At 41.0% G+C, this 27,224-nt stretch overlaps 4 protein-coding genes across 5 annotated transcripts in view; all 4 read left to right on the top strand.

The window, feature by feature from the left end:
- Positions 1–1,031: 1,031 nt before the first annotated feature.
- LOC308315716 (transcription factor HES-2-like) lies at positions 1,032–1,871 on the top strand (the record flags this gene model as incomplete). The annotated part of the gene is made up of 3 exons (XM_080763834.1): positions 1,032–1,121; positions 1,231–1,414; positions 1,540–1,871. The coding sequence occupies 3 exons, from the start codon at positions 1,032–1,034 to the stop codon at positions 1,869–1,871; spliced, it is 606 nt and encodes a 201-aa protein (XP_080619960.1).
- Positions 1,872–6,743: 4,872 nt separating this feature from the next.
- Positions 6,744–7,698, top strand: LOC308315584 (transcription factor HES-2-like; the record flags this gene model as incomplete). Its single annotated transcript, XM_080763638.1, has 4 exons — positions 6,744–6,833; positions 6,966–7,061; positions 7,182–7,278; positions 7,379–7,698. The coding sequence occupies 4 exons, from the start codon at positions 6,744–6,746 to the stop codon at positions 7,696–7,698; spliced, it is 603 nt and encodes a 200-aa protein (XP_080619764.1).
- A 1,259-nt stretch (positions 7,699–8,957) lies between these two features.
- On the top strand, positions 8,958–17,187 carry LOC308315957 (cytosolic acyl coenzyme A thioester hydrolase-like; the record flags this gene model as incomplete). Its single annotated transcript, XM_080764233.1, has 4 exons — positions 8,958–9,112; positions 14,612–14,729; positions 15,931–16,087; positions 17,180–17,187. Exons 1-4 carry the CDS (start codon positions 9,060–9,062, stop codon positions 17,185–17,187), a joined length of 336 nt encoding a protein of 111 aa, XP_080620359.1. The 5' UTR covers positions 8,958–9,059.
- Positions 17,188–17,523: 336 nt separating this feature from the next.
- The window catches only part of acot7 (acyl-CoA thioesterase 7), a 45,808-nt gene continuing 36,107 nt past the window's right edge, over positions 17,524–27,224 (top strand). Inside the window, exons 1-3 of one of the 2 annotated variants that reach the window (XM_080763489.1) lie at positions 17,524–17,672; positions 23,198–23,315; positions 24,517–24,673. In XM_080763489.1, coding sequence (XP_080619615.1) covers positions 17,620–17,672; positions 23,198–23,315; positions 24,517–24,673 — 328 coding nt within the window. In that variant the 5' untranslated portion in view covers positions 17,524–17,619. Of the gene's footprint in view, positions 17,673–21,118; positions 21,256–23,197; positions 23,316–24,516; positions 24,674–27,224 lie in introns of those variants that run through there. The other variant, XM_080763488.1, reaches the window with a different exon arrangement.

Below are 27,224 nucleotides of genomic sequence, written 5' to 3'. Positions count from 1 at the left end.
TTTAGATAATGCACCGTGTAATTTAACTGTTTGCATTCACATTTTAACCTTTAAAATCACTTGCATTAAGTTTTTTTTCCCCATTTTAACGAGTCACACACAATCACACATATAGCATCCTGTTGGTTCAGGTTATTATCACTGCCCTCCAGTCTGCTGCTGCTGTTGCAGGTGAACCTTCTAGACATTGAAAACATGTTGATGGGGATCATGTTGATCAAGCAGATGTTAATCCATTCATGGCGTGGCTTGGGTTTCTGGTTTATTATTTCGGAATAGATTAGGCCTGCTATCAGTATCATTCAGCTGGTGGTTCTGTGTTTGCAGGCATCTGTGTCAACTCAAGACGGTTTGGTTTTTATGGAAAACACGTTTGGTTTCCATAAGCATATGTAGGCCTATACAGTATATACTTAAATGCCCCATTTGCCATTTAAGATTGATTTACTAATCATATTATGACCTGTCCTTTGTGTGATTAAGCTATTCACACATAGTGTTACTGTTACCATGCATTTACTCGAAAAGGTATATATTGTATAGATATTAAGGATTTTATCATAAAATGAACGAAAGAAAACGAATCGCCCCATGAATCATTAATTACAAAAGAATGGTCTAAATATTGTGTCAAACCGTCAAACGGCGCAGTATATCCTAAACATCGATCATATATCATATGTGTGTGCTATACTATAACCTATAGTATTAATCTTTCTTAAAATTAAACGCAATAGAATAGGCATATCAACCTATATGTCTCAGTCTAATGCCGTGCATACCAGAGCTATACGCAGGGGCATACAGCAAAGACCAGATGGTCTTGAGTGGCGCCAGTTAGACGTCCCAGAGGCATTGCATTGCCCCCCGTGTCAAGGCGACAACACAATAGCTTGTGGTCCCTCCCCTCTGACGCGCCGTGCCCGCATAAATAGCAGGCTCGCCGGATCCACGGCACACTTGAGCTCAATCTCTCCAAGAGCAAGTCTCTCTTGCACACTACATTTAAAAAGCACAATATAGCAAACGAAATGACTCCTAGTATCACACCAGAGGCTAACCAGCCTCTCCCTGTAAGGTCCACTGTGGCCCAGAGAAAGCAAGCTAACGAGATGAGAAAGGTAAGAAAATGGCTAAATATAGTAAATTCAACTTGTGGCATGTATTACATTTACTCTTATTTGATTCTTTATTTGACAGCTGACTAACAATTTGTTTTAATGTTTCCAGACTCTCAAGCCTATGTTGGAAAAGAGACGGCGCGCTCGCATCAACGACAGCCTGGCTCACCTAAAGACCCTGATTCTGCCTCTCGTTGGCAAAGACAACGCGCGCTACTCGAAGCTGGAAAAAGCTGACATTCTCGAGATGACCGTGCGATACCTCAGAGACCTCCCCTCTACACCAGTCAAAAGTGAGCATGGACACATTTCTCATAGGATAGCATACTCTTTATGTCAGAATTTGACGCGTTAAAGGGTGAGGGGATATTCACTTTTAACAGGCATTAACCAAATCCATCTTCTCCCCCAACTCCAGGCTCCGCAGACAGCTATAAAGAAGGCTACAAAGCGTGCCTCCAGCGTGTCTCCGCTCTGCTTCCCAAAACCAACCTGGACCAAAACGCATGCCAGCGGGTGAACGACTTCATCCAGCAGTCCATGTCCGCGAACATCACCCCGACCTGTCAGAACTGTTGCGCCCAGACCTCCAGAGCCTTACCCCAGCTCCAGCAAAAACTCCTGAGCCTCAAATCCAGCCTCGGCTCCAAGACTGAGAAGCAGTCTCACAGCGGCAGCAGCGGCGTCGCTCCTAGCGGAGCCCAGCCGCTGCCACAAGCAGTCAATGCCAGCATGTGGAGACCTTGGTAGACCAGATGTTATGACTTTTGTTATTTAGGCTATATAATATATTTATTTATTTTCTATTTTCCACAAATGGTGTATTAGCATAGAGATGAGAAGAAGAAGAAATGTTGGAGTTACTGTATGAAAAGTTATGAATTAACTAAGGATTTGGCTCATGCGTTTTATATATACTGGCCAGTCCAGATGAGCACAGATCTCAAAGAAACCGTAAAGTCTATGAACTTTGTTTAAATGCAATCCTCTTTGGGGTTTCAAAGATATGGGTTGAAAACAACACTTTTGTAAAACCCCAAGGGTTATTTTGTCTGAGGTTTGCACGATGGACTTAAAGTATTTTGGTCTGTGCAAAAGTATAGTCTGTAAACACTATGTGTTATATAGGGTTTTGTATTATTTATGGCGAACTTTTTTTTTGAATGATCAACGCTTTAATTGTATTTATGGTCGATTTGTGACCAAATCAAAAAGTCTTGTGATCTTAAATAAAAAAAATATCATTCATTATTTCAATGTTGTTTTGGCCTTTATTTATTTATGCATTGTTTTGTATCTGCTAACTTCTGATGAATATGAAACCGATTTGGTCAACATACATCAACAAAATCCAGCGGGAGCCTGTCTGTCCCTGATGAAATAAAGGCGCGCGTCTGACTGTTGCTGTTTAGAGCGCAGGTGGCCCATTGTTGGCTAATAAGACTCTCTCTGCAGCTAGGCTACTTGCCGCCAAATTTCGTGGGAATTTGGGAATTGGACCGTTTGGGATATATAGAGTCCAAGGTGCCTTTCAAAAAAGACACATTGGGTTTGGGTTACGTATGTATCCTATTTATTAATTAGATATATTATTACGCAGAACCAGAGACCTCAAATACATATAGGCCTATGTCACCGTTCGCTCGTTCGTATAGCCTATAATTGCAGATAGCTATATACTAAATAATTTACTATTATTTTAATAAACGAATATTCATTCATTGGCATGAATTGAAATATATTTTTTATGGCTGAGATGTTCATAGGCCTATACTGAAAATAAAGACAACTTTTTGTCTTCTCAAATGGCTAGTGAGTTCTTTCGTTAGATGACATATAGCTGTAAAAGCACCAAATACTGGCTATAGGCCCAACACAACAAAAAGCCAACCAACAGTTAAGTTAACTGACTTTATATTGGCAGTTGTAATTTAATTCCTGGGGAGCTCTCTCTTCTATGTGGAAGGGTAGGTTATATAATTTACTGTCTCTTTTAAATACGTTGAATGGTGATGCTGTTAAAAACAAACTCAAGCAATAGTTCCCTTTGTTATTAGGCCTATAGTTTAAGTTGAATCTGCACCACTGTCAAAAATTATAATAACAAAGTGCCTCAGCACAATCTAAATATCACAGTGGGATGATTTTTGCTAGTCTCCCGCAGCACTTAAGTTTCAAATGATCCGCATTTCTATAAGTCTATATTATCATTCTAGGATTGAGTGAATATATTGTGTGTATATAGTATAGATAGATTTTTTACATTTTACGCTTTATTTCAGATGCAGAGAGACAGGGAATTAAGAGCCGAGAGGAGATGATTCAAAATGATTCAAACCAGTCCTTATACTCTTGCACAAGACGTCAGAGTGCACTGACCACTTTATAATAAAACTGGCATTTGCTCAAGTGGCCCACTGGCCTCTTAAGGTGACAACTGACAATTCCATATTTGTTGGTCTTCAAAACCAAAAGACCATGACAACTGAAAGCAACATGTGTGCATTATGGATTATGGTTAGTTGTATTTTGAGGAAATAAACTGGTTGACTCCAGCTGTGCATGGTTCATATCCTGCAAATTCTAGTTATTTAGCTATAGAGATAGCATATATGTACAATATAGCCTTAATATATTATCTTACGTTAGTAGCCTACTATAGAAAATGTTCAGTAGGCATGCGAGACATATTTTGATGTTGCAATATTTGATTAATCAAGAATCAAGATTGTGTTCCCCCTCTTTATAATGAACAATCAGAATATAGCCTGCCCTGTACCCTGTTGAAGAGCAGTGACTGAAGAACCAGTGATGCTGCAGGCATAAAAAGTATTCTGTATATTTTCACATGGAAAATGTTAGTCTGTATGCCGCCGCACACACACGTTACGTTACCCATCCTATAGGCTATATCCACCATCCTCCAGCTTTGACTTTTAATTCCCACGTATCGGAACATTCTCAGACAATGGGTCTCTGTCCATCCAGCTTGCGCAGATGGGTTACCCACGCCGAATTTGCCCAAGAGACAATGGGAGACCCTAACCGTAAAGCGCAGAATGGAATACTTCTGGATTCTCTGCCCGCCGTTTAATTGAAGGCCCCCGCGGGGGTGCGACGGGCGCGTGCAGCAAGTGTGCGTATCAATTTCAGAGAATCGCTTTGTTCCCCGTGCAGCTCAGCAGGCATGAAGCAGCAGCCAAACCGCTACAAATGTATTATAAAGCTTCTGTGGACATTACTGAACTGTCATATTCCGAATAAACCCGTCCGACGGTCCATATCCTTTTGTTGTATATATTTTTTCTTTTTTAATAGTTATTTAAAAACGACGACGGTTAGCGTCATATATGTGAATGTTGTAGCCTACTCAATCGTCCATATAGTCACGCGCTTTGCCAGACTTTTCAAAGTTAATAAGGAAGACCTCAAACTATGTTTGTTGTCCATAATTCCAAGTGCAATAAAGACGCATTTGAACCCCAAACAACATTAACCAATGGGATCGCGTTTCATTCATTATCGTCTAATATAGACAAACAAGCATCCATTGCGTGATAGCGGAGACGCTAAAATGTCTAGAAGCCAAGCTCGATATGCTTTTGTGTGTATGTGTGTGTTGTGCCGTGCGTAAATGTTGTGCGTAAATGTGTTCCTGGCTGCAATATGTTGCTGTTGTGTGTGTGTGTGTGTGTGTGTGTGTGTGTGTGTGTGTGTGTGTGTGTGTGTGTGTGTGTGTGTGTGTGTGTGTGTGTGTGTGTGTGTGTGTGTGTGTGTGTGTGTGTGTGTGTGTGTCTGTGTGTTAGTAGCCTATGTTTCTATTGGACAGACCATACCATACGATAGACAAGAAACATGCAGATGGGGTATAGGGTATAGCCACGCCAAAAATCACGTGCATTTAAAACGTGTGTGTGTGTGTGTGTGTGTGTGTGTGTGTGTGTGTGTGTGTGTGTGTGTGTGTGTGTGTGTGTGTGTGTGTGTGTGTGTGTGTGTGTGTGTGTGTGTGTGTGTGTGTGTGTGTTCATCTATGAGTTGTGCGCGTAAATGTGCTTGTGGCGTGGAGGGGGCTGCAATATGTTACTGTTGGGAGTAAGACATGGTAAGCGAGGGTTGGACAGGTGATTGGCTGTTACGGATGATGTTGAGGTTTGAGAAAGACTCAAGAGAATAGGGTGGGGGTGGTGGTGATGGTGGGGGTGCACGGGCTCAGTAACAGACTGCCATCTGGTTTCCATGGCGCGTGCTTTGCGCGTGGTTTCCCGGTGACACTTCTGTTGACAGGTCGTTTAAGGCTTTCCGGAGGTTTTCCCCGATCAGAAATGTTTTGAATTCTTGAATTTATTTGATAAAATAAGGTTAATATATAGATTCCACAATTTCTTTCCCGTTCGTGTAAAGCACATTAAGTTTACTTGGTATGATATGTTCTAAGCACGTGATGGTGATACCATATGATACCATACCATACCATTAGGTTGAGTGTCTTGTTACGTTATAGCCAACTTCGTAACTTATAAAGTAATCATACATTTGAAAGGGGGTATAGGCATAGCAGCATCTGTGAGTATACAAGTCCCTTCGTTGCCATGCAGGCAAATCCTCTACTCATGCAAAACCCTCCTTATAAACATCAGCAGCAGCCTGTAGGTATACCCCCATCTGAAATTGAATATAAACGTCATATGCACACCCTTTGTTGTCTAGAGCAGATGTTATTTGAAAGTAGCGTGGCTTGGGTATCTGTGATTATAGTATTTTAACCATAATACCCAAGCATGACCCCTTCTCACTATTTTTACGTTATTATACCCTAATTTAGTTTTTAAATTATAACAACTACCCCGCAGCCTATTTTAGAGTAGGCTACTCATTAGTGGCCAGTAAATTAATAATGCTCTTAATTAAACTATCCAATTAGATAAACAATTTATTGGACTGTACAATTAAACAATAGAGCCACCTGACCTAATGCTTGAACCATTATGGAAATCTAGGAATGTATCAAAGACAATTTAATCGTGCATGCTTTCAATACAATTTTTGTTGTTACAATTTTGTTACAATTTTGTTGTATATAGAGATATAAAGATATTGTCCAGGGCAACATTTGGTTTATTGCGCATTTACGCACATCTAACCAACCACTTTTTAATTAAAAATAAAAGTTACTCTGAATTACGTGATATACTGAAAAGTGCAAACTAATATAATATAGCAATTTATATGACCTGGAAGAGTTTATGGACTTCATAATATGATTTTACGCTTACAATATGCAAATTGCCAATAATTGAGAAGCTCTTTACGCACACATGTCAAGCTTCTTGACGCCTATCTTGTTTGCACGCCTCTATATATCCTATTTTAAACACGCACTTTATAGTTGTTATGCTTGGCTGTGAGGTTATAAGACAGATGGTTATCTTGTCTTACTAAAAGTGATGCTTTAGTGATGAGGATCAGGTCCTGAGTCAAAATCTCTTCGTGGCGGCTTGGGGGCGTACCCATGACGCGCGTAAACCGACGCCAAGGACCTGGATAAATACCGCAGTCCATGGCCATTGGAGATACATTTTCACAGACAACTGTTCAAGGCACTTCTCGCATTCCCCCAAAAGGATGTCTCCTAACATGAGCTACGAAATCATCCAGTCTGTTTCTCCGAGGCTAACCGTGGCGAGGAGAAAAGAGGCGCTTGAAATCAGAAAGGTAAGGAAATAATTTGGTGTCATCGTCGTAGAGACTTTTAGTAGGCTAGTCCTTGCATGTTTCCCCTTTGAGTTAATTATGATTATTTAAAGGTGTTCAGTCGATTAATTCTTTCAACTCTGTTCTTTTCAGACGATGAAACCGTTGATGGAAAAGAGAAGGCGTGCCCGTATCAACGACAGTCTCGACCATCTGAAAAATCTCATACTCCCTCTCACTGGCAGAGATGTAAGTTCCAAACAAAATAACTTGTGCAATAGCCTATATTATCGCAATTAAAGCAGAATAAATGCAGTTAAATTAATGAGAAAGCATCGTTGTTTAACATTTCTATAACATTTTCTCCAGAAGACTCGCTACTCCAAGCTCGAGAAAGCTGATATCCTGGAGATGATAGTGAGATTCCTCGGCGACACACCCCCTGTTAACAACAAAGGTATGCATCGTAATCTTTATTGTTTTAATTATTGTTTTTTTTGTTCTCTACTTAGTTTAATGGTGTTGCTTCTTGAAATACAAAAAATAACAACTATTCCTTTCTGCAGACAGGTACAAAGAAGGCTACAAAGCGTGCCTCGAGCGCGTCTCCGCTCTGCTTCCCAAAACGAATCTGGGTCAAAACGCATGCCAGCGGGTGAACGACTTCATCCAGCAGTCCATGTCCGCGACCACCATCACCCCGACCTGTCAGAACTGTTGCGCCCAGACCTCCAGAGCCTTACCCCAGCTTCAGCAAAGACTCCTGAGCCTCAAATCCAGCCTCGGCTCCAAGACTGAGAAGCAGTCTCACAGCGGCAGCAGCGGCGTCGCCCCTAGCGGAGTCCAGCCACAAGCAGTCAATGCCAGCATGTGGAGACCTTGGTAGATAGACTCTAATAGAACATTTCAAGGGCTGATTCAGTCAAAAGCCGGTGCATGAAGTTCACATATAGATGGCTTCATTCATTTGTACATAAACGTAAAGCTATGGGTGCTTTGTCTTTCACTTGATGAAAAAGGAGCTTTGGGTTAAATAATCCGAGTTGAGTATCATATACTCCATTTTAGCGCACGAGTCTGTTGTCCCGTATGACCTTATGGTAGGCTATATTAAGTTGACAAGTGTAGGCAGTCGCGTTGTTTTCCGAAATCTGCATGTATGTATCGTATTTTAAATTTAGTCCTCTTTTGAGGATTAAATGATTAAGGGCTATGAAAAACGCCCAGTAAGACCCAAAGGGTCATTTATTTTATATGCATTTGCACATAGGCTTCAGTATTCTGGGTCTGTGTAGATGGTCATTGTAAACATAATATTATGTTATTAAGTATCTCTGTTGGGATGTGTTTTCAACTTCTTTGCTATTCACTGCAAACATTGTGTGTGTATATACATGAAAAAATAAAATAAAAACTACGAATTCGTAGTAAATACTTGTAGTGTATTTTTGTGCAAATAAAGGGGTTTACGCACGTGCGTAATTACGCACACAGACCGCGTTGACATGATGTAGGCAAATAATATAGCCAAGTAAGCCAACCCCTATCATGGACGCATCTTTCGGTTAGAGTGAGTAGACAACAAAGGACAAACGTCTGGATGAGCCAGCTGTCAGACCGGCGACCACAGGCAGGGTCATGGACAAAAAAACAATACTCGTATCATTTTGGGAGAGTGTGGGCTGCCTGATTGTTGTCAAGTGCGCCCCTGCAGGCAACAAAAAAAACATCGTTACCTTTTCAGAAAACATGGTCTATGCTGCCCTCTAGCGGTAATCATTGTGGTTATAAAATGTTATCTCTTCAGTACCTTGAATCCTTGATCATGTTTATTTATTTATTTATTTTTTAAAGTTTAATTGGTTATAAAACAACAACATTATCTCATGTCCTCCTGTTAGCCGATGTGGATGAAGATTGACTGAACTAGCTGTTACCGATTATGTGAATCATGTGATGAAGACTGTTAAGAACGTTACTGAAGAGACCAGACCAGGCAGGATTTAGGATTTCAGAAGCCTACCGGTATATGTGCGCACACAGAGTATAGTAGGCCTAGACTAGTACACTACACATAATGTTCACTTGGACAGGGTCGTCTTAAATGAATGATGTCCTACAGAGGCTACAGTCCTACATATCTGACTCCGAGCAATTGACCGCCGCACGCAGCCTGACGGTCTTCCTTCATGTGAGCCGAGCCGAGCCAAGAGCAGCAAAGCAAAGCCGTATAAACAGCTTGTCCTCATGTCAGTATTAGAATCGCAAAGGGCTACTACAAACTCCGGCCATTTATGCAGGTAAGCCGCTGCTCAACACAGATAGGCTATTTCAAATGCACACGTTTTCTCAGCACCTTTAACAAGCAACGTTAAAAATAGGCTAATGTCAGCTAGCGTACGTCCTTTGCCCCGTGTATGGATAAACGAATACCACGTTTTATCGATAGAGGCTACACTGTCACTACCTAGGCTGAAAGGAATAAGAAATATATAGGTTTTCCGCGTTCTTGTTGCCGGTCAGAATAGGCGTAGAGTAGCCAAGGGTATCGCGTGTCGTAGTATGCGTATGTGATGACACCGTCACACCAACAATGATGCATTCACAATCACACCATAGACTGTAGAAAAATAGATTCACACGCAACGATATCACAAGGACATAGCCTATAATTTAAAGGTCGTAGGCTAATCCTCGGAAATGTATAGCATTATTGCACAAATTATAAAAACAATGCGCTAGAATAAATTACTTATCTGGCTGCTACTTTTAATTATGCATTATTATTATTATAGCACGGCATTATTATGCATTTTTACAGTATTCAATATAGCGAGAAAACTAGAAAAGTCTAGGGCGCTCACGTGTGTTGTTAATTAGGCTAATGATATATGAAACGCTAGCCTAAACCTAATTACTACAAGTAGACTATAGGTGCCTGTAGGTGGAGCCATTGCCATTCAGTGTCACACGTGAAGCTGTTTGGTGTCTGTGTGTACATTGTATTATTCTGAATATTGTTTTTGCAGAAAAGAGTGTTATTGCAAACCTATCTTGTTTGCGCAATGGTTAATAATATGCAATGTTACTATGTTATCAAGTTTAGGAATGGGTTCTTAGGAAGGCCTTCATGTTCCTCCATGCCCAGGCATGAGGCAGGCAGGTGCAGGGCGTTGCTGAAAATGTGAACTTGTAAAAAGAACAACAACAATTTAACAGATAAAAATATATAATATTTAACTACAGTGATAAAAGGGCCAAGAGGGCGATTAGCTTGTAGGCCTACTTATGTGTCACTTGCCATATCTTTATGTATATGCCGCCCATATATTTAGGGTGGCTGTGGCTCAGGAATCAGAGCAGGTCGTCCAATGATCCCTGGGTTGGCGGTTCGAATCCCGGCTCCTCCTGGCCACATGTCGAAGTGTCCTCGGTGTGAGCTTGCCACCATTGGGTGGGAAGTGAGGACGCTGGCGTCGACTGTTCGCCGATTCACCTCCCAATGTATGAATGAATTCGGAACCATTGAAAAGCGCTTTGAGCACTTGGAAAAGCGCTATAAAAATGCAATGCATTAATTATATCTACCATAGGGCTGATATGACAGCTGTCCACAAAAGAAAATGAGGTGCTGAGGGCTGTTAAATGCCTTTTTTATTTGTAAGGGCAGGTGCTACATCATGAAAATGTTTTGATGCCTAGCGGCCATCTATCGTCATCAGGGTCATTATATCATGTGTAGACTCTTGAGCTATGTTCACAGTGGCAGTTCAACTCTGATTATTGTCCTATACAGATTTGAATCAGATTGGTTTCATCAAGTCTGAACAGAATTGTTTGACATCTGATTTCTAAACATGTCTCAGTCTGGACTCTTGGACAATGAAGCCTGATTTTTAAGGTATGATGGTGTTGCTTGTTGAAAATGGCAGAGCTTGTAGATCTGCTATTTTTGGCGAGCGATATATCTATTCTCCATATATGACAGGGTATAGGCCTACGTTAGGCATTAATCCTTTGCCTATGTCATTACGTCATTACCACAGTAACCAATGCAGATAGGTCGACGATGTCTGAATACACAACATCTAATTTGATCACTTGCAAATAGCAGTGTGGACAGTCGGACATAGCTCTAAAGATCACATTTCAGAAACAAATCCGATTTGCCTGCTGTCGTCTGACCAAAGCATTAGTCTTGTTATGGTCTATGATTGATCGAGCCTCAACGAGGCAGGTGACTTGAGGTCTTGCATTGCCTTGTAATAACCTTTCATGCCTGGTAGTATGAGCTGCCCGAAATGGCTGGCTGGGATGAAATATCATTATTCATCTGTTATAATCTTATTGATATGTTGCAGCTGGTGTCTTGTATAGGAGTTATAGTCTACCCAAAGAGTCTTGACTCTGAGCCAGTGTGGGCCTCTGTTCAGACAAAGCTTTGGGAACACCAGGACCAGAAGTCCCCTAGCAAAATTAGGAAAAGTTTGACAAAACCAACTCTTGTTGTTACAAATTATGACAATAAACACAATGTTTTGGGCCGATCAAATCATTAGAAAGAAGAAAAACACAAAAAAGTGTTGTACCCTGCCCCTTACTTTGCCTTTTTTACTATTTTGAAAACCAATCTACAAGCTCACAACGTGTTGATGGAGATTGGCCATTTTAACTATTCAAAAATGTTTTTCAAAGTAGTTTAGGGATAAGGGGTTTAGCATGGATGAGTTGAATACACATAGCGTGAGTTTATGCCTTCTGTCATCATGTCAGCCGCCAGCTGGGGCTCCATCTTGCTTCGTTTCCAGGCAACCAAGTGTATTGTGACCTCAAAACTGTAAACAATCCAAGGTTAACCTCCTATCTTATGTTGTTGACATATACTAGGAGGCCAGCTTGACATAATAATCAGGCACAGGCACTGTCTGAGAGGCACAAGCCCTTTTGACCAGATTCCCACATAAGGGGCATGTGAATACATACTAATAAAATACATCTTTATCAGACTGATAAATACATATTTTTAATTCTATTACTGTGTTGCGTATTAATCATTTGTCTGTATTGTTCATTAAAGAAGTGTATAAACACTTCATAACGTGTTGCAACAGGGAACGCTAGGGAACTTAGGGAACGCTACAGGGAACTTCTGACCCAGACGGGATTGAAACACCTCTTTATGGAACAATATGGACTAATACGGAAACACATCCGTAATCACTTTATTCTTTTAATGTGTACATGTATGGAGAAGCAAGGGCATTGTTATACATAAACGGAATGCCAGTGGCTATTTGAGGTTAGTGTCCAAGACTGGCGGAGATACACAAATGTCGATCGATTAAAAAAGATCTGTCAGTCTTGGTGCAAGGCTATAGGAGAGCTGAAAGCAGCCCAAAGTGATCCTCTTTACTTTGTTTGTACGATAGCCAAACCTTATATAAAATGACAAACGTTGGGAGAATGTAACAATAACTTCCTTATGATCATCCTGACTGACTGCGTGCCTATCTGAATTGGATTATCTGTTTGACAGCCGACCTGGCTGCCCTGTTTGGCATACTCCAGTGTGCTCATTGGTTGAGGCCGGGGCCCATTCGGAGTTATGCGTCAGCATAACTCCAAACTAGTTAGGCCAGTGATGATGCCAGAGGCGGGGTCAGTGTGTGATGTCATTTTATCCCGGAAGTGTCTTGGTATAAAATCTCAATGTGTGGATGCTGTCATTATACAGACAAGAGAGTTGTTGAGACAGACAGCAAGAGTATCAGTCAACCAGAGTGTGAAAGAAATGCGCTGCTTTCGGCCTTGGGTTAGTAGGAAAGTAGATCAGGTGGACAAGGCAGTTGTAGAAAGACTCCAAGAGAGGCTCCAACTCTGCAGGTATTTTTATTCTCTGACACGCATGCACGCACGCGCACACACGCGCACGCACACACACACACACACACACACACACACACACACACACACACACACACACACACACACACACACACACACACACACACTATCGCTAGCTATGGTAATCTGACCACAACCTTACCTTAACCTAAAAATCCCCATCCCTTTACCTCAAGACTAACCTTAACCTCACACCCTCATTAAACCTAACCCCTGCATGCCTAATCCTAACCTAACTCCAACCTAAATCTTTTCATAATTGTATCCCAAACTCTAAAAATGCGTTTGAACTATAGAAACAAACCTTTTATTTAACTATCCTACTGTGGACTTCTGGTAACCCTCCCTCATAATGTAAATGGGGAAATATTTATTTAGTAGGTATTTGTTTCATGTGGCATCATTGAGACCTGTGGGTCCAGTGTTTGGGTCTTGGGAGATTACAAAAGACAAATGCAAAAAAGTTCGCAAAGTACTGTTCTGTCTCAACTATCATGAGCAGCCAGTCTGTGTATCTGAAGAAGACGATGAGATGATGAGATGAGATGAGATATACTTTATTGTCCCACAAGAAGAAATTTGTCTTGGGCAAAAGTGCAGTAGTACTGTACATCAACGTTTTTAAAACACAGACAGACAATACATAATAGCAGCATTGTACAATGTATAGTATCACAGAGTATCACAAGAGATCAGTGCAAAATTGCAATCAGAAGGTATATGAATATAAAAGTACAGAGTATTCACAAGGTATAGTATCACAAGGTAAGAACAATAAATAACAGACGAAAGGTCAAGAAGTCCCTTCCTCACTAAGAGCTATGAACTATGTTGGCGGTTGTTTAGTAGAACAATTGAAGTGGGAAGGAAAGAAAGTTTGAAACGGTTGCTCTTGCAACGGCACGCTCTATAACGTCTACAAGAGGGTAACGGCTCATACTCTATTTGACAGACTGAGCACCGTTAAGATTGTCTGAAGAGATGGAGAATCTTTCCTACCAATTACCTTCATGGCTGTTTTTTCCATTTGAGCTATTCTCAGATTTGAGCTGGCCAGAGAGTGTCCCAAACCAAGCTGACATGCCATATCTAATAATGCTACCTAGCACTGCATCATAGAAAGTTGACATGACTCCCTTGCTCAAACCAAAGAGCCTGAGCCTGCAGAGAAAGTGTTAGATAATCCACATGGATATTCCATTTGAGCTGGTTGTCCATTTGGATCCCCAGGTACTTGAATGAATGAATGAATAGTTTATTTTGGTTTTAAAACAACATGTACATGATTATTACAGCAGAAAAAAACGTTTTACATTGGACCGAAAAGGTGTAGGTTGAAGCCGTAGCTTTTGTGGTGTTTAACATAAGGTGGCTATTATCACACCAATCTTTAAAGTTATTGATCTCACTCACTGATGTAACCCACCAGAGAATTTCAAGATGTAGTTGTTAAGCTGACTACTTCTACCGTCATTTGTGCAGGCAGTGAAAATAAATGGTGAAACAATGTTTCATTTATCCTGAGTAGTAGTAGGGGAATGAGTAACATTACTGTATATAGTAGTACAGCATGTCATCAATTATCATTATCTTTTTTCATCTATGTTAATAAGCTAGCTGTGTGTGTGTGTGTGTGTGTGTGTGTGTGTGTGTGTGTGTGTGTGTGTGTGTGTGTGTGTGTGTGTGTGTACGTGACAAGTGGTGTCAAGTGGTTAGACTTGTTCCAAAAACAGACCTTTTTCTTTGGCATACCAAAGACTGAGATGGTTGTCAGCCTACTGGTTTATGTGATACTGGAGATGATACGTGTAGATTCAAGTTCAGCCCTCACCATTAAACCTGCATGTAGCTCCTAGGGAGGCTAAATGCCATTTCTAATCTTGTCTTTCCTACAGGCTCATACGCCCAGATGATGCCAACATTGCTGGCAACACCCATGGAGGTACCCTCCTGAAGATGATTGAGGAAGCGGGGAGTATCATTTGCACACGCCACTGCAACACACAGGGCGGGGTAGGAGATTTGAGTAATTACTGCCACAAAATAATGTCAGTATTGAGTGATTTAGCTCAGGGGTCTGCAACCTTTTTCACATCAAGTGCCATGTTTTCATTTCCGTGATAGTCAGTGTGCCATATATATTTATGACACCACATCAACAATAAATATTCCCAACTGATTTTGATTGTATATATATATATATGTATATATAGGATATACATAACAAGCTTAGAAATATTTTTGATGATCATTAAACTCAGAGCATTAACCCACCTACTGTAATCCCTCCTCAGTCATGAGTTAGGAGTTTGAATGAATGTACAATTATGTGCAGGATGTAAATTATCGTGTAATTTGTAGATGTGAATAGACTTAATTTAACTGACTACACTTTTTTTTTGAATATTTCATTTAAAAATAAAAACCTTCTCTCTCTCACACACTAATGCCAGTGTGCCAGTGATCACCCTCCCCTGTGCCAATGTTGGCACCCGTGCCTAAGGTTGCCTACCCCTGATTTAGCTTACCAGTATGCTCTTACCCAAAGCCACTTGTGAACAGAATTTTCATTTAGTATTTTCTTTTAGCTCTATGTTATGTGATTTTATATTTCACCTTTCACACAGTGCCCTATACCAGGTAGGGCACTGTGTGAAAGGTGAAATATAAAATCAAGTAAGGTAGGGCCTACCTTATTGTTGTCTTCACCTTTAGCCTGCTTTGACTTGCATCATTAGACTGTTGTCTTTCTTGGTGCATTCTTTGCATATTTTTTGGATGGCAAACATCCTGCCACTTGAGAGATTATCTGATAAATAATCATGCACACACAGGTACTCACAGGCAGACAGACAGAAATGCACCCATCCATCCATGCTGACATCAGAAATATACAGATCCCCACCTTTTGAACATTTTTTTAAAATCTTGAAATTGAACTACTGATTCAGAAGGTTGTAGAATCGGCCTCAGGTCTTCAGGGGTGAAATGGGTTCTGAGAAGTGATTTTAAAATATTATACCGATTTTTCTGAAATCCTCAAACAGGCCATTCTAGATTTCAATGTTCATAGTGACAAAGGCGTGATCGCCCTTAAGACTTCATTCAGTCTAGCGTCTGGAACGACCAGCATCTTGGGCCATCTAAGGCTCTTCGGCTAAAGGCGATATCTATCCTCCTGTCCTTCATTCATCTGCCCCCCTTTCTTGCCCAGGACCGCTGTGTGGCTGCACTGGCACGAGTGGAGAAGACGGAATTCCTGTACCCCATGTTCATTGGAGATGTGGCCCATGTTAGTGCTGAGATAACGTACGCCTCCAAGCACTCAGTGGAGGTGCAGGTCACCGTCATGTCGGAGAACATACTCACAGGTAGCCTTTTGCAAATTATTATTATGAATTTATTTGTCAACTCAACTGGTTTTATTTCCTCTTATACTGTTGTATAGTTCAGGAAACACAGAGGTAGACAGTGAGGAGAGGCATCATTGGAATTATATTGTAAATGCAGGTCTAGAAGTAGCTCTGGTCCATAGCTCTAATGCCTTTGCATTACAGCTATGCTACTCTTGTGTTCCTGCGCTCGCATGAAATGCAGACCAGCCTCTCGACTGTAGCGAAAATAAAAATAACGTTTTTGCTACTCACCAACACAAAGGTGGCTTGTGTTATAAGAAAGCTTACTTTCTGCGGTGGACGCACTCTGAGCCCCCAACCACACATAGCGCACGAGTCTGTTGTCCCGTATGACCTTATGGTAGGCTATATTAAGTTGACAAGTGTAGGCAGTCGCGTTGTTTTCCGAAATCTGCATGTATGTATCGTATTTTAAATTTAGTCCTCTTTTGAGGATTAAATGATTAAGGGCTATGAAAAACGCCCAGTAAGACCCAAAGGGTCATTTATTTTATATGCATTTGCACATAGGCTTCAGTATTCTGGGTCTGTGTAGATGGTCATTGTAAACATAATATTATGTTATTAAGTATCTCTGTTGGGATGTGTTTTCAACTTCTTTGCTATTCACTGCAAACATTGTGTGTGTATATACATGAAAAAATAAAATAAAAACTACGAATTCGTAGTAAATACTTGTAGTGTATTTTTGTGCAAATAAAGGGGTTTACGCACGTGCGTAATTACGCACACAGACCGCGTTGACATGATGTAGGCAAATAATATAGCCAAGTAAGCCAACCCCTATCATGGACGCATCTTTCGGTTAGAGTGAGTAGACAACAAAGGACAAACGTCTGGATGAGCCAGCTGTCAGACCGGCGACCACAGGCAGGGTCATGGACAAAAAAACAATACTCGTATCATTTTGGGAGAGTGTGGGCTGCCTGATTGTTGTCAAGTGCGCCCCTGCAGGCAACAAAAAAAACATCGTTACCTTTTCAGAAAACATGGTCTATGCTGCCCTCTAGCGGTAATCATTGTGGTTATAAAATGTTATCTCTTCAGTACCTTGAATCCTTGATCATGTTTATTTATTTATTTATTTTTTAAAGTTTAATTGGTTATAAAACAACAACATTATCTCATGTCCTCCTGTTAGCCGATGTGGATGAAGATTGACTGAACTAGCTGTTACCGATTATGTGAATCATGTGATGAAGACTGTTAAGAACGTTACTGAAGAGACCAGACCAGGCAGGATTTAGGATTTCAGAAGCCTACCGGTATATGTGCGCACACAGAGTATAGTAGGCCTAGACTAGTACACTACACATAATGTTCACTTGGACAGGGTCGTCTTAAATGAATGATGTCCTACAGAGGCTACAGTCCTACATATCTGACTCCGAGCAATTGACCGCCGCACGCAGCCTGACGGTCTTCCTTCATGTGAGCCGAGCCGAGCCAAGAGCAGCAAAGCAAAGCCGTATAAACAGCTTGTCCTCATGTCAGTATTAGAATCGCAAAGGGCTACTACAAACTCCGGCCATTTATGCAGGTAAGCCGCTGCTCAACACAGATAGGCTATTTCAAATGCACACGTTTTCTCAGCACCTTTAACAAGCAACGTTAAAAATAGGCTAATGTCAGCTAGCGTACGTCCTTTGCCCCGTGTATGGATAAACGAATACCACGTTTTATCGATAGAGGCTACACTGTCACTACCTAGGCTGAAAGGAATAAGAAATATATAGGTTTTCCGCGTTCTTGTTGCCGGTCAGAATAGGCGTAGAGTAGCCAAGGGTATCGCGTGTCGTAGTATGCGTATGTGATGACACCGTCACACCAACAATGATGCATTCACAATCACACCATAGACTGTAGAAAAATAGATTCACACGCAACGATATCACAAGGACATAGCCTATAATTTAAAGGTCGTAGGCTAATCCTCGGAAATGTATAGCATTATTGCACAAATTATAAAAACAATGCGCTAGAATAAATTACTTATCTGGCTGCTACTTTTAATTATGCATTATTATTATTATAGCACGGCATTATTATGCATTTTTACAGTATTCAATATAGCGAGAAAACTAGAAAAGTCTAGGGCGCTCACGTGTGTTGTTAATTAGGCTAATGATATATGAAACGCTAGCCTAAACCTAATTACTACAAGTAGACTATAGGTGCCTGTAGGTGGAGCCATTGCCATTCAGTGTCACACGTGAAGCTGTTTGGTGTCTGTGTGTACATTGTATTATTCTGAATATTGTTTTTGCAGAAAAGAGTGTTATTGCAAACCTATCTTGTTTGCGCAATGGTTAATAATATGCAATGTTACTATGTTATCAAGTTTAGGAATGGGTTCTTAGGAAGGCCTTCATGTTCCTCCATGCCCAGGCATGAGGCAGGCAGGTGCAGGGCGTTGCTGAAAATGTGAACTTGTAAAAAGAACAACAACAATTTAACAGATAAAAATATATAATATTTAACTACAGTGATAAAAGGGCCAAGAGGGCGATTAGCTTGTAGGCCTACTTATGTGTCACTTGCCATATCTTTATGTATATGCCGCCCATATATTTAGGGTGGCTGTGGCTCAGGAATCAGAGCAGGTCGTCCAATGATCCCTGGGTTGGCGGTTCGAATCCCGGCTCCTCCTGGCCACATGTCGAAGTGTCCTCGGTGTGAGCTTGCCACCATTGGGTGGGAAGTGAGGACGCTGGCGTCGACTGTTCGCCGATTCACCTCCCAATGTATGAATGAATTCGGAACCATTGAAAAGCGCTTTGAGCACTTGGAAAAGCGCTATAAAAATGCAATGCATTAATTATATCTACCATAGGGCTGATATGACAGCTGTCCACAAAAGAAAATGAGGTGCTGAGGGCTGTTAAATGCCTTTTTTATTTGTAAGGGCAGGTGCTACATCATGAAAATGTTTTGATGCCTAGCGGCCATCTATCGTCATCAGGGTCATTATATCATGTGTAGACTCTTGAGCTATGTTCACAGTGGCAGTTCAACTCTGATTATTGTCCTATACAGATTTGAATCAGATTGGTTTCATCAAGTCTGAACAGAATTGTTTGACATCTGATTTCTAAACATGTCTCAGTCTGGACTCTTGGACAATGAAGCCTGATTTTTAAGGTATGATGGTGTTGCTTGTTGAAAATGGCAGAGCTTGTAGATCTGCTATTTTTGGCGAGCGATATATCTATTCTCCATATATGACAGGGTATAGGCCTACGTTAGGCATTAATCCTTTGCCTATGTCATTACGTCATTACCACAGTAACCAATGCAGATAGGTCGACGATGTCTGAATACACAACATCTAATTTGATCACTTGCAAATAGCAGTGTGGACAGTCGGACATAGCTCTAAAGATCACATTTCAGAAACAAATCCGATTTGCCTGCTGTCGTCTGACCAAAGCATTAGTCTTGTTATGGTCTATGATTGATCGAGCCTCAACGAGGCAGGTGACTTGAGGTCTTGCATTGCCTTGTAATAACCTTTCATGCCTGGTAGTATGAGCTGCCCGAAATGGCTGGCTGGGATGAAATATCATTATTCATCTGTTATAATCTTATTGATATGTTGCAGCTGGTGTCTTGTATAGGAGTTATAGTCTACCCAAAGAGTCTTGACTCTGAGCCAGTGTGGGCCTCTGTTCAGACAAAGCTTTGGGAACACCAGGACCAGAAGTCCCCTAGCAAAATTAGGAAAAGTTTGACAAAACCAACTCTTGTTGTTACAAATTATGACAATAAACACAATGTTTTGGGCCGATCAAATCATTAGAAAGAAGAAAAACACAAAAAAGTGTTGTACCCTGCCCCTTACTTTGCCTTTTTTACTATTTTGAAAACCAATCTACAAGCTCACAACGTGTTGATGGAGATTGGCCATTTTAACTATTCAAAAATGTTTTTCAAAGTAGTTTAGGGATAAGGGGTTTAGCATGGATGAGTTGAATACACATAGCGTGAGTTTATGCCTTCTGTCATCATGTCAGCCGCCAGCTGGGGCTCCATCTTGCTTCGTTTCCAGGCAACCAAGTGTATTGTGACCTCAAAACTGTAAACAATCCAAGGTTAACCTCCTATCTTATGTTGTTGACATATACTAGGAGGCCAGCTTGACATAATAATCAGGCACAGGCACTGTCTGAGAGGCACAAGCCCTTTTGACCAGATTCCCACATAAGGGGCATGTGAATACATACTAATAAAATACATCTTTATCAGACTGATAAATACATATTTTTAATTCTATTACTGTGTTGCGTATTAATCATTTGTCTGTATTGTTCATTAAAGAAGTGTATAAACACTTCATAACGTGTTGCAACAGGGAACGCTAGGGAACTTAGGGAACGCTACAGGGAACTTCTGACCCAGACGGGATTGAAACACCTCTTTATGGAACAATATGGACTAATACGGAAACACATCCGTAATCACTTTATTCTTTTAATGTGTACATGTATGGAGAAGCAAGGGCATTGTTATACATAAACGGAATGCCAGTGGCTATTTGAGGTTAGTGTCCAAGACTGGCGGAGATACACAAATGTCGATCGATTAAAAAAGATCTGTCAGTCTTGGTGCAAGGCTATAGGAGAGCTGAAAGCAGCCCAAAGTGATCCTCTTTACTTTGTTTGTACGATAGCCAAACCTTATATAAAATGACAAACGTTGGGAGAATGTAACAATAACTTCCTTATGATCATCCTGACTGACTGCGTGCCTATCTGAATTGGATTATCTGTTTGACAGCCGACCTGGCTGCCCTGTTTGGCATACTCCAGTGTGCTCATTGGTTGAGGCCGGGGCCCATTCGGAGTTATGCGTCAGCATAACTCCAAACTAGTTAGGCCAGTGATGATGCCAGAGGCGGGGTCAGTGTGTGATGTCATTTTATCCCGGAAGTGTCTTGGTATAAAATCTCAATGTGTGGATGCTGTCATTATACAGACAAGAGAGTTGTTGAGACAGACAGCAAGAGTATCAGTCAACCAGAGTGTGAAAGAAATGCGCTGCTTTCGGCCTTGGGTTAGTAGGAAAGTAGATCAGGTGGACAAGGCAGTTGTAGAAAGACTCCAAGAGAGGCTCCAACTCTGCAGGTATTTTTATTCTCTGACACGCATGCACGCACGCGCACACACGCGCACGCACACACACACACACACACACACACACACACACACACACACACACACACACACACACACACACACACACACACACACACACACACACACACACACACACACTATCGCTAGCTATGGTAATCTGACCACAACCTTACCTTAACCTAAAAATCCCCATCCCTTTACCTCAAGACTAACCTTAACCTCACACCCTCATTAAACCTAACCCCTGCATGCCTAATCCTAACCTAACTCCAACCTAAATCTTTTCATAATTGTATCCCAAACTCTAAAAATGCGTTTGAACTATAGAAACAAACCTTTTATTTAACTATCCTACTGTGGACTTCTGGTAACCCTCCCTCATAATGTAAATGGGGAAATATTTATTTAGTAGGTATTTGTTTCATGTGGCATCATTGAGACCTGTGGGTCCAGTGTTTGGGTCTTGGGAGATTACAAAAGACAAATGCAAAAAAGTTCGCAAAGTACTGTTCTGTCTCAACTATCATGAGCAGCCAGTCTGTGTATCTGAAGAAGACGATGAGATGATGAGATGAGATGAGATATACTTTATTGTCCCACAAGAAGAAATTTGTCTTGGGCAAAAGTGCAGTAGTACTGTACATCAACGTTTTTAAAACACAGACAGACAATACATAATAGCAGCATTGTACAATGTATAGTATCACAGAGTATCACAAGAGATCAGTGCAAAATTGCAATCAGAAGGTATATGAATATAAAAGTACAGAGTATTCACAAGGTATAGTATCACAAGGTAAGAACAATAAATAACAGACGAAAGGTCAAGAAGTCCCTTCCTCACTAAGAGCTATGAACTATGTTGGCGGTTGTTTAGTAGAACAATTGAAGTGGGAAGGAAAGAAAGTTTGAAACGGTTGCTCTTGCAACGGCACGCTCTATAACGTCTACAAGAGGGTAACGGCTCATACTCTATTTGACAGACTGAGCACCGTTAAGATTGTCTGAAGAGATGGAGAATCTTTCCTACCAATTACCTTCATGGCTGTTTTTTCCATTTGAGCTATTCTCAGATTTGAGCTGGCCAGAGAGTGTCCCAAACCAAGCTGACATGCCATATCTAATAATGCTACCTAGCACTGCATCATAGAAAGTTGACATGACTCCCTTGCTCAAACCAAAGAGCCTGAGCCTGCAGAGAAAGTGTTAGATAATCCACATGGATATTCCATTTGAGCTGGTTGTCCATTTGGATCCCCAGGTACTTGAATGAATGAATGAATAGTTTATTTTGGTTTTAAAACAACATGTACATGATTATTACAGCAGAAAAAAACGTTTTACATTGGACCGAAAAGGTGTAGGTTGAAGCCGTAGCTTTTGTGGTGTTTAACATAAGGTGGCTATTATCACACCAATCTTTAAAGTTATTGATCTCACTCACTGATGTAACCCACCAGAGAATTTCAAGATGTAGTTGTTAAGCTGACTACTTCTACCGTCATTTGTGCAGGCAGTGAAAATAAATGGTGAAACAATGTTTCATTTATCCTGAGTAGTAGTAGGGGAATGAGTAACATTACTGTATATAGTAGTACAGCATGTCATCAATTATCATTATCTTTTTTCATCTATGTTAATAAGCTAGCTGTGTGTGTGTGTGTGTGTGTGTGTGTGTGTGTGTGTGTGTGTGTGTGTGTGTGTGTGTGTGTGTGTGTGTGTGTACGTGACAAGTGGTGTCAAGTGGTTAGACTTGTTCCAAAAACAGACCTTTTTCTTTGGCATACCAAAGACTGAGATGGTTGTCAGCCTACTGGTTTATGTGATACTGGAGATGATACGTGTAGATTCAAGTTCAGCCCTCACCATTAAACCTGCATGTAGCTCCTAGGGAGGCTAAATGCCATTTCTAATCTTGTCTTTCCTACAGGCTCATACGCCCAGATGATGCCAACATTGCTGGCAACACCCATGGAGGTACCCTCCTGAAGATGATTGAGGAAGCGGGGAGTATCATTTGCACACGCCACTGCAACACACAGGGCGGGGTAGGAGATTTGAGTAATTACTGCCACAAAATAATGTCAGTATTGAGTGATTTAGCTCAGGGGTCTGCAACCTTTTTCACATCAAGTGCCATGTTTTCATTTCCGTGATAGTCAGTGTGCCATATATATTTATGACACCACATCAACAATAAATATTCCCAACTGATTTTGATTGTATATATATATATATGTATATATAGGATATACATAACAAGCTTAGAAATATTTTTGATGATCATTAAACTCAGAGCATTAACCCACCTACTGTAATCCCTCCTCAGTCATGAGTTAGGAGTTTGAATGAATGTACAATTATGTGCAGGATGTAAATTATCGTGTAATTTGTAGATGTGAATAGACTTAATTTAACTGACTACACTTTTTTTTTGAATATTTCATTTAAAAATAAAAACCTTCTCTCTCTCACACACTAATGCCAGTGTGCCAGTGATCACCCTCCCCTGTGCCAATGTTGGCACCCGTGCCTAAGGTTGCCTACCCCTGATTTAGCTTACCAGTATGCTCTTACCCAAAGCCACTTGTGAACAGAATTTTCATTTAGTATTTTCTTTTAGCTCTATGTTATGTGATTTTATATTTCACCTTTCACACAGTGCCCTATACCAGGTAGGGCACTGTGTGAAAGGTGAAATATAAAATCAAGTAAGGTAGGGCCTACCTTATTGTTGTCTTCACCTTTAGCCTGCTTTGACTTGCATCATTAGACTGTTGTCTTTCTTGGTGCATTCTTTGCATATTTTTTGGATGGCAAACATCCTGCCACTTGAGAGATTATCTGATAAATAATCATGCACACACAGGTACTCACAGGCAGACAGACAGAAATGCACCCATCCATCCATGCTGACATCAGAAATATACAGATCCCCACCTTTTGAACATTTTTTTAAAATCTTGAAATTGAACTACTGATTCAGAAGGTTGTAGAATCGGCCTCAGGTCTTCAGGGGTGAAATGGGTTCTGAGAAGTGATTTTAAAATATTATACCGATTTTTCTGAAATCCTCAAACAGGCCATTCTAGATTTCAATGTTCATAGTGACAAAGGCGTGATCGCCCTTAAGACTTCATTCAGTCTAGCGTCTGGAACGACCAGCATCTTGGGCCATCTAAGGCTCTTCGGCTAAAGGCGATATCTATCCTCCTGTCCTTCATTCATCTGCCCCCCTTTCTTGCCCAGGACCGCTGTGTGGCTGCACTGGCACGAGTGGAGAAGACGGAATTCCTGTACCCCATGTTCATTGGAGATGTGGCCCATGTTAGTGCTGAGATAACGTACGCCTCCAAGCACTCAGTGGAGGTGCAGGTCACCGTCATGTCGGAGAACATACTCACAGGTAGCCTTTTGCAAATTATTATTATGAATTTATTTGTCAACTCAACTGGTTTTATTTCCTCTTATACTGTTGTATAGTTCAGGAAACACAGAGGTAGACAGTGAGGAGAGGCATCATTGGAATTATATTGTAAATGCAGGTCTAGAAGTAGCTCTGGTCCATAGCTCTAATGCCTTTGCATTACAGCTATGCTACTCTTGTGTTCCTGCGCTCGCATGAAATGCAGACCAGCCTCTCGACTGTAGCGAAAATAAAAATAACGTTTTTGCTACTCACCAACACAAAGGTGGCTTGTGTTATAAGAAAGCTTACTTTCTGCGGTGGACGCACTCTGAGCCCCCAACCACACATACTGTATAAAATGCACTTTTTGGGCAGAAAGTGGGTTTTTTCACCGGGAAAATAAATCCTGTCTATGGGGTTTCCTCTTGGCAATTTCGGTAGAGGGCGCAGTGGAGTAACTAAAAGTATTATCCTTCCAGGGGAAAAAAATATTCCTTTCTGTCCAAATGCAGGTCTGCATTTCATGCAAGCACAAGAACACAAGAATAGTATAACCAGTATGCCATGACATGTATACTTTGAATATTAATAAGACAAAAGGAATGCTCGCACACCAACATAGTAATAGGTATGTGACTGTCCACAGAGGTTTGGCAGATGCAAAAATATCATTCTTTAGGGGCGGCGGTGGCTCAGGGGTAGAGTGCCTGGATGGGAACCGCAAGGTTGCCAGTTCGAACCCGGGCTCCCCCAGAGTTACTGTCGAAGTGTCCTTGAGCAAGACACTGAACCCCTAATTGCTCCCGATGTGCTAGTTGGTGCCTTGCATGGTTTCCGCTGCCATCGGTGTGTGAATGGGTGAATGTAATGCACAATCTATGTAAAGCGCCTTGGATAAAGGCGCTATATAAATGCACCATTAAATGCACCATTAGTGATGATCCATAGTGACAAAATGTCTAAAGTACTAGCAAAAGGGTGTAAAGTTGGAGATACATGTGTCGGTAAAAAAGAAGAAGAGTAAAGACAATCCTGTGTCCTATTTGTAGGGACAAGATAGTCAATCAGATAATCATTTAAGTTACAGGGCTCAGAACAAACCGATCAGATCAATGAGACATGCGACAAATTTATATTCAGTATAATCCAGTGTTAAAGAACATCACCGTATGATTAATCACTAGAAAACAGCATGATCCAATTTACACTTTTACAAATAAACCAGAGAATACAATAGTTGGAAGAGAAAAAAGGCTAGATAAAGTAAATTATACACAACAATTCATAACAACATACACATTTTTTTTAAAATTATATATATATATATATATATTTGTAATGTAAGAATAATTCATATCCACTCCTAATTTTGGAAAACTATTTTCTATAGCACACACAAAAAGACTAAATATATAAAGTATGTAGATAGAATATCCATGTAAATTCAACCCCTCTCCAACGTGGGGTTTTCTGCTGAATTAAAGAGAAGAGAAAATCTATCTTTTTAAGTGATGGGCAACAGGAGGTTTTTCATGTCCTCTCCTGATTGCACTTGTGTGTTTTAACGCATGAATATAAAAGGATGGAACACACCAGTACAACCCAATACCTCATTGGGTTGTACTGGTGTTCGACCACTAGAGGGCAGCCTGGAACAACTAAACCAGCCCTGAGTTCCCAAACTTTTCAGACCTTGACCCCACAAAATAATCATATTTGAACTGGGAACCCCCACCCTGATATTGAACTGGGACCCCCCCACCCTGATATTGAACTGGGACCCCCCCTACCCTGATATTGTGATAAGCACTTGGAATTGTTGAACCATTGTTATAGATGACAAATTAATAGCCATGTCTATTTCCAATTTTAGCATAGAGAGTTATGTAATACCTGTTGTGCTATCTTTAGATATTACTCACACATGCACATGTGTGCGCATGCATTGTGTGAGCTTGTACAGTATATCAGCCAGCTGTTGTAATTGTTTGCGCATCACCAATGTCTGTAAGACAAATGATAAGATAGGGCGTATACGTTCTCAAACAGCCGATTGGAAAAGGAATAGTTGAAGATCTTTTCATAATTACAGCCTCAGAAATAAGAAGAAAGAAAGAAAGAAAGAAAGAAAGAAAGAAGGAAAGAAAGAAAGAAAGAAAGAAAGAAAGAAAGAAAGAAAGAGCAGGGAATGGATGGAAAGTGTGTGAAACAAAAGAGGTGTCCTCGCTAGTTGGCCGTTGCCCTAGCAACAGGCTCTTACTGGTTGGTTGGTTGGTTGGTTGGTTGTTTCTTGTTTGTTTGTTTGTTGGTTGGATCAGATGGTCGGATGTTTGCTGGGTTGGAGCTTGGAGGCAGGTTGACAGAGGCACATGCGCAGAAATGAGCCGACAGGTAGAGGCCATGGCCAGCTTTGCTCCATGGGGTCCTTCCTGATCGGACTGGACAGCTAAAGACAGCGTGTGTGTGTGTGTGTGTGTGTGTGTGTGTGTGTGTGTGTGTGTGTGTGTGTGTGTGTGTGTGCGTGTGCGTGTGCGCGTGCCAGTAATTT

This window comes from Protomyctophum bolini (assembly GCF_963924005.1).
Source record: "Protomyctophum bolini genome assembly, chromosome: 5".
NCBI classification, from domain to species: Eukaryota; Metazoa; Chordata; class Actinopteri; order Myctophiformes; family Myctophidae; genus Protomyctophum; species Protomyctophum bolini.
The sequence above is the reverse complement of the archived record's forward strand: the minus strand, read 5'-3'. Positions and strand labels throughout refer to the sequence as shown.